Source organism: Macrobrachium nipponense, chromosome 44 (assembly GCF_015104395.2).
Source record: "Macrobrachium nipponense isolate FS-2020 chromosome 44, ASM1510439v2, whole genome shotgun sequence".
NCBI lineage: Eukaryota > Metazoa > Arthropoda > Malacostraca > Decapoda > Palaemonidae > Macrobrachium > Macrobrachium nipponense.
In genome coordinates this window covers 51,961,791-51,977,961 of record NC_087221.1, presented here as the reverse complement: position 1 = coordinate 51,977,961, position 16,171 = coordinate 51,961,791, and the positions used below count along the sequence as shown (strand labels likewise).

The window sequence follows — 16,171 nt, the reverse complement described above, 5'->3', positions numbered from 1 at the left end:
TGCGGGATTTCATTATTATGCTACGCGGGTGGTTGGAAAATTGAGGTAAAAGCTCGTACGGGCGGATCAAGATAAACAAGAGAAAGATGGGGAGATCAGGCGACTAGGCTAATAACTTGAGAACATTAAAGAAGAGTGAATGAATAGTTGCCATTTGCCACCACATCGACCATCTAAAGTATTCGGTATCGTAAATTTACAAAAACCACAGCTGTCATTTGTCAAATGAACAGCCAATCGAAAATAATTGGCAACAGTTTTTATATAACTGCAGCCTCCATATTTTTTACACGTAATTATTTAAAAATAAATAACACAAATGCAGTAAAATCTCATCACAATAAAAACACAATGCCGTCGTCGGTTACCAATGGACAAAAATCATTACTAAAAACAGAAAGGTTGTCGAAAGCGATCACACCGACCATTCGAAGTAATTGGTAATATATTTTATATAATGGAAGTGACGATCTATTTTAACGCTATAATCATAAAAAGCTGACAGGATACAGAGTGAATATGCGTAAAATATGCACCAGTGAATTTTTTGGAATAAAGCCATCAGTCATCTCGGATGCAGGAATATATTCATTTCACAACAATATATTTCATTTTAAGTCGTCTACTTTGCATCCAACGTAAATAATGGACACCATCTTGGCAGCAATCATATCTAATGGAGCGTCAGCCTGACTGTCAGCTCATACACTGGACTCCTACATGAAGATCAACCCAGTCTGCTGACGTCAACTTACGACACAAAATCCGTTTACTGGTCGCCAACTTGACAGCCTAGACAGCTAAAGTACACGTCAAGTTGACACCTGAATAGTTGATGCCAACTTGACACTCTTGAAAAAAAAAAAAAAAAAAAAAAAAAAAAAAAAAAAAAAGTTTCAATTTGACAAGTTAACCCATCTTGCTGTTATTGACTTGACACCTAAGCTATCTAGCTGACGTCACACTGACAACTGCAGTTGACTCATAATTTGTCAACTTGACAACCAACTATCCAGCTAATAAGTCAAAACTCCTACCGAGAGAAACTAGCCCTATGAGAATAGTGTATGAAAAAATATAATCAAAGCAATTCAAAAGAGGACGAGTGTCGGAGAAAATCTAAGCAATAAACTGTATACAAACTTGAGAAAGATGAGAAAACAGATCAAACTCACGGCGGGAGACGAACACACACACACACACACACACACACACACACACACACACACCACGGTGAATAGGCAAACTGAGCAACTTTTTAATGGAATAAAAAAGGTCGGTACACGGAGAGTTTCAAATGAAATAATAAAGCCGAGAGAGAGAGAGAGAGAGAGAGAGAGAGAGAGAGAGAGAGAGAGAGAGATTAAAATGAAATAAAAATGACTAAAGCGGGTGAACTTCAGAGCGAGAGAGAGAGAGATAGAGTGGTCAATAGAAGCAACACCGCCCTAGACACAGACGGAGTATCGCGTCGGAGGCGGAGGCGGAGGCGGAGGCGCGGCGAGGAGAGGCGGCGTGGGCGTGAGGCAAATGTCAAAAGAGCCAATGGAAGGATTGGCGTCTTCCCATCCCATCAGCAGCACACGAAAGGCTTTTGTACACCGCCTGTGCGGACGGAGACAATGAAACCAGACGGGACTGGATGTAATTCTCTTGCTCTGGAATCCATCCAAAAGAAATTGGATGTCTATGGATTACACTATTAGCTACTGCTATCGAAATCCTATGTTTTTGTACTGAATAATTGAATACAGCCACTGTTATAGACAGCTCGTTATATGGTTAAGGCCCTTATGGCAAATGTATCTAATTTTTATATATTACTGAAACTATTTTAAAATTAATCTAACATCAGTAAATACACAGGTTTTTACTAAATAAAATCTCACGTGAAACCGCGTGGAATGACATTTTAATCTCATCCTTGAGCACAAATATTTCAAATACACTCTAATGACTGGGAATACTGGCTCATAGGAATTAACATATGTCATTCACAAGGACTTGTCTGTCTCTAAGTGCATAGGCTATTCCACATGAAAGCTCATTTCTGTAGTCAGACAACATATCGCAAATAAACTCAAGTGTCTCTAAACACAGAAATTTGGGCAATTACAATTCTATACTCTGTTTTTTTCTATCTGTCCACCCGCCTGTGGTGTTTTTGTATGGTAACACTGCGTCCCGGGCTTCAGATAGTTACGCTATGTGTAAGTTTTAGGTTAATAACAGGATATCTGGGTGTACATTTGCAACTGAAAAGTGTTTTAATAATTTACTGTATCCGAATTGCACCGTTAATATTCGAAATAGGATATTGTTTTTATTGTTAAATGTAAGCTGAATGTAAGTATCGAAAGCCAGGGACGCAGTGTTACCATACAAAAACACCACAGGCGGATGGACAGATGGAAAAAAAAACAGAGTAAAGTGTCTGCAAATATTGTATGATAATCATCTCTATATTTCTAAAACACAGACATCACTAAAACATTAATGTCTATCTAGGCCGCCTACAGACATAAATTGCCCCCATGTAAATGGGAAAATTTTAAATCAAAATATGCGATTATGAGCACTATATATCAATCTATCTATCTATCTATCTATCTATCTAGAGAGAGAGAGAGAGAGAGAGAGAGAGAGAGAGAGAGAGAGAGACTGCCCTTATTTAAATGGGAAATTCATGAATATTAAATCAAAATATGCGATTATGAGCACTATCTAGAGAGAGAGAGAGAGAGAGAGAGAGAGAGAGAGAGACTGCCCCTATTTAAATGGGACAATTCATGAATATTAAATCAAAATATGAGATTATGAGCGCTATCTAGAGAGAGAGAGAGAGAGAGAGAGAGAGAGAGAGAGAGAATCAAAACAAACATCAAAATAACGAAAAAACACAGTTAGATAAATGTCAAAGTATTACTGATATAACTGCTTCATGTTTGTAAACTTCTAGGAACGGCGCAATAACTGCATCCCATTGAGTGTATCATCAAGAGCTTCTGCTATAAAAGGGATAATGCAAATCAGAACACTTGGTCCTACATATAAGCTAATTCACACATGAAATTCACAATTTAGCGATATGTATACTTTGAAAAATTGCGTTTTCACTCATTTTTTTCCCTTTAAATAATAATAATCAGCTAATGCTGGAATTTCGTCACAAAAGGTATAAAACTACTTAGCATATCCTGACGATGTTTAAGTTCACTTTCTTCTCATAATGATGCTGACGGGTTTATCTTCTGAATTCTGCCAGTTTTGAGTCTAAGTCCAGAATTTATATAAACCCAGAATATATATATATATATATATATATATATATATATATATATACATATATATATATATATATATATATATATATATATATATATATATATATATATATATATATTCATCGAGCTACGAATGTTCTTTAATATCCCAATTCGCTCAACCTCGGAATTAATATATAATTCATATATGTTAACCGAAGGGAATTTTTTATTTAGTGGGTTCGAACCAGCGCCCAGAGAGTTGAGGAGAAATGAGGACTCCAGTGACAGACACAAAATAGTAAAAGCTGGCGTTCGAACGCAGTTGTGTGTCATAAACACCGCCATCTGCAAGGAATCGGACACCGAAACACTTGGGCTGACTTGTCATGGGAGACTTCGCTATCTATAGTATCTTGCACCTTTCGCCTTGACCTTTTCAAAGGTACGAGACAGACGTGATGTCTTCCAAAATCGGATCAATGGCTCGAGGTTCCTCTGAAATATTCACTGAAAAAAAGACACAACGAGAGAGAGAGAGAGAGAGAGGAGAGAAGATGAGAGAGGAGGAGAGACGAGAAGAGAGAGAGAATCGATGAATCGAGGTATCTCTAGAATATGCACTGAATAGACTCAGAGACGAAATGTTCTTTTACTAAGAGAGAGGGACAAAAAACACACAAACACACACACATAAGGGGGGGGTGGAGGGATGGGTTGGGGGTGAGGAGGGGTGAAAGAGAGCTATACCAATAACCAGAGGTTTCTCTGAAATATTCACCAAAAATAAAGACAAATTCATTTCGCTAAAGAAGCGAGAGAAAGAAGACGAGCGAGAGAGATAGAGAAAGAGAGCGAAGAGAGGAAAGAAAGAGAGAGCGAAGAGATAAAAGAAAGAGAGAATGAAGGAGAGAGATAGAGAAAGAGAGCGAAGAGAGGAAAGAAAGAGAGAGCGAAGAGAGATAAAGAGAGAGAGAGCGAAGAGAGATAAAGAAAGAGAGCGAAGAGTGATAAAGAAAGAAAGAGCGGAAAAGGGTAGAGAAAGAGAGCGAAAGAGTGATAAAGAAAGAAAGAGCGAAGAGAGATAAAGAAAGAGAGAATGAAGAGAGATAGAGAAAGAGAGCGAAGAGAGATACAGAAAGAGAGAGCGAAGAGAGATAGAGAAAGAGAGCGAAGAGAGTACAGAAAGAGATGAAGAGAGATACAAAGAAAGAGCGGAAGAGAAATAAAGAAAGAAAGAGAGCGAAGAGAGATAAAGAGAGCGAAGAGAGATAAAGAAAGAAAGAGCGAAGAGAGACAGAGAAAGAGAGCGCGAAGAGAGATAGCGTTTCATCTAACTATATTACCCCTTAAAAATAAAATAACCTAAGATTCTATGCTAACTACTGACACTTCCCAGTCATTTTACAAGACCTAAGGAGCTTTTAACCGCCCGATAAATGACTCATTCATTGTAACCTTTTACTAATAATTTTTTTTACTTAATAATTTGTATAAATCTTAGTCTTTGTTTTTTCTTTCCACTCGACTGATGTCTACAAATTCTGATAGCGTATGAATATTCGAATATTCAAATATACACATCCTAATCTTGCTAATGTACTCTCACTTATACAAAAAAGTATATAAAAACAGAGTAAATAAAGCGTTAAGACATAAATTGACAAATAACCTTCACCTCACTCAACCACAATAAAGGCGTATGTGAGTATAAATAAAATATGTAAACCAACTTTATGGATCATAATATGTTAAAAGATATTGAATCCAACATAAAAGTCGACGTATATTGGACTTTATTATAAAATATACGGCTGTTTTTTCACAAAGGCTTCGTCCCACATACTAGACGAGACAGACCAGACGTCCTCGCTCCACAGAGGATGAGACCAGGGAAACAAAACGCATGCAAACGGCAACGGTATGAATAAACAGGAAGGCATAACGTGAAAGGTCTGACGGAACGAAATGGGAAGCAATAAGGCGAGGCCATTGGACAACACAATTAGCTGAAAGGGAAGGAAATGAGCTGAAACGGGGTGTAATGAACCTCGGCGCCAAACGCACAAAATATATAAGAAGAGATTCCTATCGGCCCTTGCTGGCCATACCTTCACCATCTACTATCTCTATTACAGCACCGGGGAGAACTTTGGGAGGACGAAATTCGGGATTCTTTGAAGCCGGGTTCGGGAATATTCAGAGCAAATTCAGGAGGAGTCTGTCCAGTTTTGTGAATACATAAACCGGATTCTGGAATACTGAAACCGATTCTGGAATATCCAAGCCAATTCGAGAATACTGAAAACTTAATCAGGGAATGTAATATACAACAAATCTAGCAATAAATAAACCATATTTGTAAATACTCTAAGTCAAATTCAGTGGGAATATTCAAACCTCATTCACGAGCACTTGAATAGATTCAACAATACGTAAACAATTCACCGTAGCAATATATAAGCTATGTTTGGGAGCACATAAAATATATCAGCAAGACCTAACCTCCCCTTAAAAATTATATGCAGTATATATACCTCATTTGAAAATATGAAAACATTCTAAATGTTCCAATACTTATCAATTCTGGCCATGTCTAAACAAAATTCAGAACCTTTAAAAGTGTTCGGCAACATCTAAACCGAATCTGGCAGTATCCAGACCTACCGTGAGAATAACCCAAACTTGGGGGACCATTACCCACAAGTCTAAGAACATTAAAACCAAGTCTGGAAAAAGCATAACGCATCTGGAATACATAAACCAAGCCAGGAACAGTTTAAGGCTGAACTGGGAATATTTCAGCTCAATTCTACAGTACTTCAACAGAACTCGGTGAAGCTGAAGCCCAATTCGACTGAACTTCGAAGACTCCACCCACGAAGATTTACACCAAATGTGGACTGAGAACTGGGAACACTTCCTTACCCGATGCGAATCCTGCTTTGGCCTCTGGTTCCTCCTCTGCCTCACTGGGGGGATTACTGTCTGCACCCTCGGTGGCACTGCAAGAGATTAAGAGAAGACAGTCGTTAGACCAGGTCGTTTTGTTAACGAGCACAAAGAAATTCATCAGGTCTAATGAGATTATTAGTGCGATGGCCCATTTCTGACTCCCGTTTTCTGACACTTCTTGACAGATGTATATATTTTCATATGGTTGTTCGGTTGTTTTGAGACGGGTATTTGCCTCTATAAACGATTTCTAATGAAAATGAATTCTTTAATTCTATATGAATGGATGCCTATAATAATATAATAATAATAATAATAATAATAATAATAATAATAATAATAATAATAATAATACCGTTTTACTGAAGGCTACACCAACATACGGCAAGGCTATTGTGAGCAGTAATAATAAACTCGGCTAAAAGATTCTCTCTCTCTCTCTCTCTCTCTCTCTCTCTCTCTCTCTTCTCTCTCTCTCTAATCCTTCTCTCTCTCTTCTCGCTCTCTCTCCTTCATTTAATCCTTTCACCGTAAATCACAAGCCCTGAGGCTTCTCCACCAAGCTTTCCAGATCCAGACGAATTGTATAAAGTCTACGCCACTGGAATGTCTAACACTATCAATTTCCGCTCTTTATTTTTTGCCCACAGCACATACGAAAAACTGTGATATTCTTTGCACACTTAACAGCAACAGTACAAAATATGAATGTGGAAATATTAAGAGCACAAAATGTGGAGAGACTCAATAACTGGCAAAAGCAGCTACTTGATTACAGAAAGCAGCGCTATTCTGTACACAGCAAGGTATAATAAAATTCAGCGCGCAGCGGTATTATATTGTGCACAACGGCAAGTGGTGATATCATTCCCTGAAAACGAGTTACATATGCGTCTGATATGACTAAATATTTACTTTTAGAAATTTCCATAAACCCCAACGAAAAAAAAAAAAGATTTGTGTTTCAATCAAAAAGTAAAAATGAGCTACAAACAACGGAATCAATACGAACAAAATATATTGAAGTACCGTCAGAGACTGGCTGATGTCATGTGCATATATGTATATATAACACGTGTGTGTATGTATATGTATACTATATATATATATATATATATATATAGTATATATATAGATATATATATATATATATATTATATATATATATTATAAATATATATATATATATACTATATATATATATATATATATATATATATATAATATATTCTATATAATATATATATATATATATATTATCACATCCTGAATTTCGTGACATCCACTGGGATCCAACGCTCCAAACTCCATCCATTTGCTTAAACAAACACTGCCTATCTTGAAACTCATGTTACCTTTGGGATCGCCCCAAGCAAACTGGATTTTCACGTGTATCCACGTCTGCGTCTCCCTCCGTCTGAGGGGAACAAAATTGGAATGCAATTTCCTTTCATTACGAAGGTTTAAGTGTGAATACTTCTACGAAGGCTTATACATAAATACGTAATTAATAAAAGTCAAATGAACCAGTAGTAATAAATATTAAATTTAAAAAATATACGACGATACAGGCAGATGTTTTAGAAGGCTGGGTTACTGGAGCAGGTTGTAAGATGTCTAAATATCGAGGGGGCTCAGTCATGTATAAAACGAATGGATGACAAACATACTGTACTTTGGGATCGACGAATACCAACAAAAAAAAAAAAAAAAAAAAAAAAAAAAAAAAAAAAAAAAAAAAAAGAGAGAGAGAGAGAGAGAGAGAGAGAGAGAGAGAGAGAGAGAGAGAGAGAGAGAGAGTACTAAGTTTATAATCTCATGTCTGTGGAAGATTTCTTTTCAGAAAATATATGCCAAAAGAAAAATGTCTTAAAATATACCCATAAACAACGCCTAGTACATAGTACTGGGGAGAGAGAGAGAGAGAGAGAGAGAGAGAGAGAGAGAGAGAGAGAGAGAGAGAGAGAGAATTCAGTTTCTCAGAACCTCTCACAGACTTGCAACATCTCCATCTGGTTTTAATTAATAAACCCGACCGGACGAACAAGAAGGAGATAAATACTTTAAGAGTACTCTCCTCTGGCACACCAGCGTCCTCGACCAGCTGCCTTTTAGATTTTGATGCTCTACAAAACCGGATAACAAGATGCCTATTGATCTCGTGGGCGGCGGTGCTTCAGTCGATTTTTGGCCTCTTTTTTGCATACAACCCCAATACTTGGCCTAAGTGCAAATGAACGAGTTAAAAAGATTAACTCCAATGCCTTGTACCTTATATAAAAAAAAATTTGTAATATATCTTACAGCATACATGATATCACAGAGATCAGGTTCTAGTGGCAATGAATTACAATGAGGCAAAAGAGCATAGTAGTAGTAAGCTACTATGCTGGCCTTGTTTCGATTGTAAGATGTGAGTAAACAGAATTATCTACCTCTACTTATGCTTTAGTTTTTTAAAAGAATCTAGTCCAAACTGGAACAACACTAACAACAAGTGACTCTCTCTCTCTCTCTCCTCTCCTCCTTCTCTCTCCTTCTTCCCTCTCTCTCTCTATCTCTCTCTCTCCTCCTCTCCTCTACTCTCTCTCTTCTCCTTGCTCCTCTCTCTCTCTCATATCTACCTTTCCTCCAACTCCAGTCTAACTGAAAGGACTGGAACATGTTTCTCTTTACAGTGACGTTCCTTAAAATATATTCGTTCATTCTCATTAATAACTGATTCCAGAGGTACGGTGTGCTGCAACGGACTGGAAAGGTGCAGTATTCCCATCGTAGTTCTTTCGATGACAGATTATGGATTACATTGATCAATCGATTTTCTTAGAATGCTAGCCTACTAAAATAAAAATAAAACACACACACACATACACACACACACACTGAATAATTTGTCTAAAAGACAAAAAGATAATACTAAAATACTGAAAACCAGTCAATAACATTGACGAACGCAGAACTTTACCTGAGACAATAATCAGTTTCTATTTATAAACACAATAATACAAAGACAAAACGCTTTCGAGTAAACACTATAATTACATTAAACTTCACTTGTACCATACAAGCTCTTTCAAAATGAAAATGCTAGAAAGTAACGAAAGACTTACTTTTTTTTTTTTTTTTTACTCCAGTAACGTAAAAGTACAACATTACTTTCCCAACTCCTGAGGTCCCACCTGACTTCTGCAGGAAGCTCCGGGTGAGGGCCCCTAAGTCAAACCTAGGTCCCTGGGTTCATCAGGTATCCCCTGGAGGAGACCCAGTTTACAGAACAACGGCATCTGAGCTTCCCGCGGAAGCGGCAAAAAAAGGTCCTTCTGCCCAACCACAACAACAACAACAATAACAAAAGTTATACCACACGGCTGTCCAACTCCCCTAACACCTTCCTGCTTCCATCTCAACCTGGGCCCTTTTTTCAAATCAGTCATTAGGGCCATCCCTATAACGGGACAACGGTCTCGAACTGTTTATACCTAAATATTAAACTCAAACTTGAAGTCAGATGATGTTACATGAGAGAAAACGGAAGATATTCCCGTTAATATTATTCAAGAAACAGGTAAGAGTAAGGACTAATAACGGAAGAAGTTAGTCAGAGGAATTCGAGAATGGGAGGAAGGCCTTATCAAATATTGTGAAATATGAAAGGTATGACCGGGGGTGGGGGTGGGGGGGGGGGGGTGGGGGGGGGGGGGGGGAAGCTAATTGGTATTAGGAGACGGGCTCCAAGCAGTAAGAGCTCATAAATGCATGGCTTTATTTCCGTGTATTTACTCTTGCCTTAATTACCGAGTGGCCCCCACCCCCCGCAAACAATGACGTTTCCGTGGTTATATTGAGACAATTGTTATTATTATCTTTATACCGTCATTCATAATGCGCGAATATTCACAAGGAACGCGCCTTTAAAGCCCATCACTCCGCAGAGAATGGCTCAAGAACTGAATTGAAAAATAAAAGGAAAAGTATAGAAGTCGAGTAACTAATACAAAAATGAAGATAAATTAAAAAAGCAAACAATTAATAGCAATAAAGTCTATCGTAAGCTTAAGGCTACCGTCATCAATATAAAAACAAAAATCATGATTTCCTGATCATTTCCATCATCCCCCTCATATAAGAAAAAAAAAAGTAATTCATTACAAGCAAAATAAAAAATTACACCCACTTTAAAACAAAAAGATCGATTCTTTAAAACTGAAAAAAAGGAAATATAATCAACGGCTTAAATCTACAGATACAACGTAATCACTCTTTTAACATCCTGAACTGGAAACCTTAACAAATCCCCACACAGCCAATCACCGCGAATCCTAAGCCAAATGCGAATTGTTAAGTTTCTTCAAAAGTGATATCTACAACTTCGGTCGTTTCTCAAAGACATTTAACGTTTTCCATTAGGCTGATTGACTCTAGGGACAAATAGTCAAGTTATAAAACATGAGCTCCAACTCATCTCGTTACAAATAATGGCCCTAAGCCATCAAGTTACAAAACAAGTTCCATAACTAATCAAATTGCAAAACAATGGCTCAAAATAATTACATATAGACCGACAAACCCTAATCTATCAAATTATAAAAGAGGTCCCATAACTAATCAGATTACAAAACTATGGCTCAAAATAATTGCATATAAATCAATGGGTTAAATCAATCTGGTTACAAAGTGCTCAAACTCATCTGGTGCGAATCATTTTACTGAAAAGGGGCTCAAGATCATCAGAATTCTTCAAACTTGGTGACCAATGGTCTTTTGAGGGAGCCAAGCTATACTAAAGAAGCAATCGCACGCAAACACTGACAGATTTCTATATGTACGCATACATATCCATGAGTGTGGGGTTGTGTATACAAACTACCCACAAAGAACATTAAAAAGATAATGTCCTAAAAATACCAAACGAGGCCCCAAAAGAAGGAAAACAAGCAGTGAATAATAAATTGGCGGAGCGAATTTTTTTTTTGAGAGGAGGATTTCTTAGGAAGGGACATCACATTAAAAACTTTTCTGAGGAAGGGGGAAAAAAAAGATGAAAAAAGACACGAGTCCCGGGAAAAGGAAAAGTTGAAGAAAAGGGATCTGGGGCGATGGGGTGGGGGGAGACTCCAAGTGAAGAGGTAGTGGGGGGGTTGGGGGAGGTAGTGACCGTTCTTGGAGACCTGTCCCTGTCCTTTCCCTTCCCCAAAATATGCATTTCAACACACACGTGAATAGATTCCTTTCATCTGCTCATTGAAAGGATGAGCTAGAGGGGAGGGGGTAACACCAGCCGCCATCTCCCCCCCCCCCCCGGGGAAGAGATGAAGGAAAGGGGAGGGGGGGGATGACACCTAAAAGGATTAATTTATCCTTTCACTCTCGCACACAAAATACCCAAAATCTCTCTCAAAGGCGGATTAAAACTGCGGGAAAACAAGACCCAAATTAATCTTCTCCAGATGAAATTACGTTATCTTTGGAATGCATTAACTTTTCTTGATTCTTTTTCTCGTTTTATTTGCTTTTTTCTTTTATAAATTCGAGAGAGTTTTACAGGATTGAAATATAGAAGTCTAATGATTAAATTTCAGGTCATATGTGATATATAATTCCATACTTTGCAATTCATGTTAAGTCATATATGATATATAATTCCACACCTTACAATTCATGTCAGATTCATCATTATTCCACATTTGTTGGGACGCAAACAAATAAACAGCGCAATGCGCAAGGACGTGTAATATTTAGGGCACACTGTCGAACAAATAAACAAATAAAGCACGCACACAACACACACACTTATACATTATATATATATATATATATATATATATATATTAGTATATATATATATATATATATATATTACATATACATGATACATATACATATTATATATATATATATATAGATAAATATATATATATATATCTATAAACTCCAAGTCCTCTTCCAGTAGTGGGTGACGACATACCAAACCTGGCCAACTGCAGGTTAATCAATCAATTATTAACGGCAACCGAAGCACAATGGGCTACAACGAAAAGTACCTAAAAGACTCCCCCTATCCAGAGAGACTAAAGCCTTCCCATCTTGTCGATGAGGCGAGTATCAGGCTACTACGTAGAACACGAATAGTTTCCTTCCTTTTAGGCAAATACTGTTAAAAAGAATGGCAGAATTAAGCGAGTGATTTTATATATTGTTTTTTCTATTTCCTTACAATTCCTTTCTCCAGGCTCAGCGATGTTTCTGAGTAACTGACCAATATTCATATTCGGAATTTTTGAAAATTCCCAATATGAATATTGGTCAGTTACTCAAAAACATCGCTGAGCCTGAGAAGCGAATTGCGTAAGGAAAAATAGAAAAAAAACAAGTATAAAAAGAAAATCAACTCGCTTAATTCTGCCATTCTTTTTAACAGAATAATAATGATAATAATAACCACTACAGCTTACATCACACTCCTAAAGACTGTTTGCAACGTTCTGAGCAATGATTTGTGGGATGAACTTCCCGAGTCCCGATGGCCATTAAACTAAATGGCTGCCTTGATTAAAAGGTATCGCATCCCTTGACAACAGTAATTACGATTAATGTGGATCGATCGGCGGCGGACGGACGCATACAAAAAGGTAGAAGGCTGCCGGCGAAAGAAGACCGAGTCTGGAAGGATATTGTTTTTAGTCGTGATAGTGATTTTTTAAGCATTCTTTGGCGGATTTACCATGACACTATATTTTAATAATGTCTCTGAGGCAAAACGACAGAAGAAAACTACTATAGTAGCTTCACATCAACCGTGCATTGGATGTCTAGGCCAGTCCCTTACGACGCTCCTGATTGGCTGTTGATAAGCCAATCACAGGGCTGGAAACTCTCACTCTCTCGAGAGAGTTCACATAGGCAGGATATATGTTCCACCTCTCCTGATAGACGTATCCCTCAGGTGAGGTGGAACATAGAAATTACCAATGTGAACTCTCGAGAGAGACTGAGTTTTTCCAGCCTTGTCATTGGCTTATCAACAGCCAATCTGGAGCGTCGTAAGGGACTGGCCTAGACATCAAATGCACGGCTGATGTGAATGCACTTATAGACAATATTATTGAGAAAAGTGAACGTAAGCAAACAAACTACTGCAATGAAAAGATAATAATAACTAGAAACATAAAGCATAAAAGAAGCCTAAACACGGATTCATCTTTAGAAAGATGTTAAAACCATGTTAAATGTTAATAAAAAAAATACTACCATCACGGATAATCATAAGACACTTAACAAAATTCAATAACCTAAGTCTGGCAGATTATAAAAGTATAATTTAAATAATTTTTTAATAAGAGAGGCAATGAAACTTAATAACATCCATAAAGCGTATACCTCCGTCATGACAACCGCTACGACCACACATATTTTAGTCACCAAAGTCATTTATTAGGATCCACATTCTAATACTTAACTTCAAGTAGATCTCGTTATCAAATATCGTCAGTAAGTCTACGGTGAAGTCGACTATGATTTGAATATCTTTATCTTTGCCTAGGAACTACTGAAATGTCGACGATTTTCATCGCTCTGTTGATCACTGGTTAATTATACGGAGAACACATTGCTCCATTAAAATCCATTCATCAGTGTTCGAGATATTTTGTAAAAAAAAAAAAAAAAAAAAAAAAAAAAAACTACGCCAATGAAAACATCACCTCCTAACTTGATGCGCGCAAAAATGGATTTTTAAAGGCCAGAAATGTTTAACGCTTACGTAAAAGCGTTGCATATACGAGATACAAAATTGAAACAGCGCCCTAGCCATTAAAAATTAAACCCGTGACACGACCTTAGCCTCCTCCCCCCTTAACAAACTCCATCATACGGCACAATCTCCTAACGTTAGGCCGAAACTGCAATTATCTGGGATCGATTAAATGACAAACTGCAACGTGGCGAGAGTTTACCTTCAGATAGTTTGCCTATTGGACATTATATTATATTTTATTAATATTAAACCAAATCTGAAACCAAAAAATCAAAATAGTCAGTAATTCTATGAATTGTGAGCAATGCCACGAAGAGACTCGATAACTCAGGAACCGGGATGGTATCATACTTCTCCAGGATGTTCCTCAGTGGTTGACGGACTTTCTCGCACCTTTTCTCTGTTGGTGGCAAAGCAACTCCGGCGTTGGCATGATCAATAAGGAGTTCGTTGTCGGCTTGCTCTTTCACGCAATCGGTCTACGAGTCGACACAGGGTTGGGTGTTTAATGGTGACTCGTAGGTCGAAGGCTTTATGGAATATTTCCACTCGCCGCACAGCAAAGAAGGTAGGGTAGTGAAGTCTATGACCTCTCCTGCTAGAAACTAACCATGAGAGCTCGCTGGAATTTCCAATATACACAACTTGGCAGTTAAGGCAATCAACTAGTAAAGTACTGACGAGCGTAAGGGCAATTAAAACCCATTCTTTTATTAATTGTTTGAATCTATAAAGTTGATCTGGAAGAGAATATATATATAACAGTATATACCCAATACATATATTGTATATATATATAATATATGTATATATATATATATAGATTATAATATAATATATATCACATATATATATAATATATATTATATATATTATATATATATATATATACTATTATAATATATATATAATATATATTCGTCTTAACACACATTTGTCGAAAACAAGGTAAGGATAAATACGATAGGCACACTCCCCGGAGGCATACTCTCCATAGGCATATTATCTGTAGGCAATCTCCCCAGGTGCCGATGAGTGTTTATGTACACATGACGGGCCCTATCCCAGGAAGAGGAGGATTGAATATTGCAACCAGTTCAGTCCAAGCGGTTGTGGGCAAGAGTTAGACCCCCACAGCCACAGAGAACAGATGTCCCACTGAAGAAAACAAGTCTTTGTTATCTCGGTCTTCAAGGGCGAAGGATTTGAATGAACCATCGCTGTCAATAAATCCGAAACAGTGGGCAAATAACGTCATGGTTTCCACAACCCGATTATTACAGATCAAATCATTTAAATTCGTCAATAATAGATTCCTTTAAAGTAAATATTTAACTTGCAAATTAAGGTGACCCCCAAAAACCAATCTGTTTACTAATTGTTATTTTTAATTTTTTTACTGCTATCCTCAATGTTATAACTGTTATATTACCATTATTATGAATACTATCTTCTATACTACTTCAGCAACTTTGTGAAAATTGCCGATTTATAATTTTTTTATCATGTTATCTCATGTATCTAGATAGTGTATGTTACATTGCATATTCCATGTACATGGCCTTCAGCTGAAATAAAATTTATTATCATTATTATTATCAAAAACAAAAAAAATCACAAAACTCTGTTTAATAACTTTCATGCACAGACAGAGACCACCCCCCCTAAAAAAAAACACCCCCTAGAGTGTAAATGAGCGTATGCTAATAAGTCATAAACTCTGAATATGTAATGCCCACGCACCTGAATGAGCAGCATCGTTAACATTTTTAAAAAAAATTCATAATGACCCCTTCAATTACATATTCAGTTACCTGCCAGTTACGACCACGGATGATGACACAGGTAAATGTGTCTGTGCATTTAATTAAATAGCGCAGTCTTCACTTTAGTGTTGCGGCTGAAGAATATGCAAATACTCCCGATGAGTTGTTTACTTGAACCTCCTGTGAAATCTAGTTTTTTTAAGTTGGCTTTTGATTAGAATCCATCTGAATACTATAATTATACAGCATATGTCCTCAATTACTGTTTCACAAAAACAAAATTCGGATGCGAAGATCGCTTTAAGTCTCTCTCTCTCTCTCTCTCTCTCTCTCTCTCTCTCTCTCTCTCTCTCTCTCTCTCTGTGTGTGTGTGTGAATGCATATTAGAAAATATTATACTATTTTTACCTTTTCATCGATTTTCTAGATCATTC

At 37.2% G+C, this 16,171-nt stretch overlaps 1 protein-coding gene across 1 annotated transcript in view; it reads right to left on the bottom strand.

The window, feature by feature from the left end:
- The window catches only part of LOC135204371 (synapse-associated protein 1-like), a gene marked incomplete in the record, with an annotated part of 313,294 nt that overhangs the window by 179,743 nt on the left and 117,380 nt on the right, over positions 1-16,171 (bottom strand). Inside the window, 1 exon segment of the mRNA XM_064234595.1 lies at positions 6,192-6,268. Within this exon segment, the coding sequence (XP_064090665.1) occupies positions 6,192-6,268 (77 nt within the window).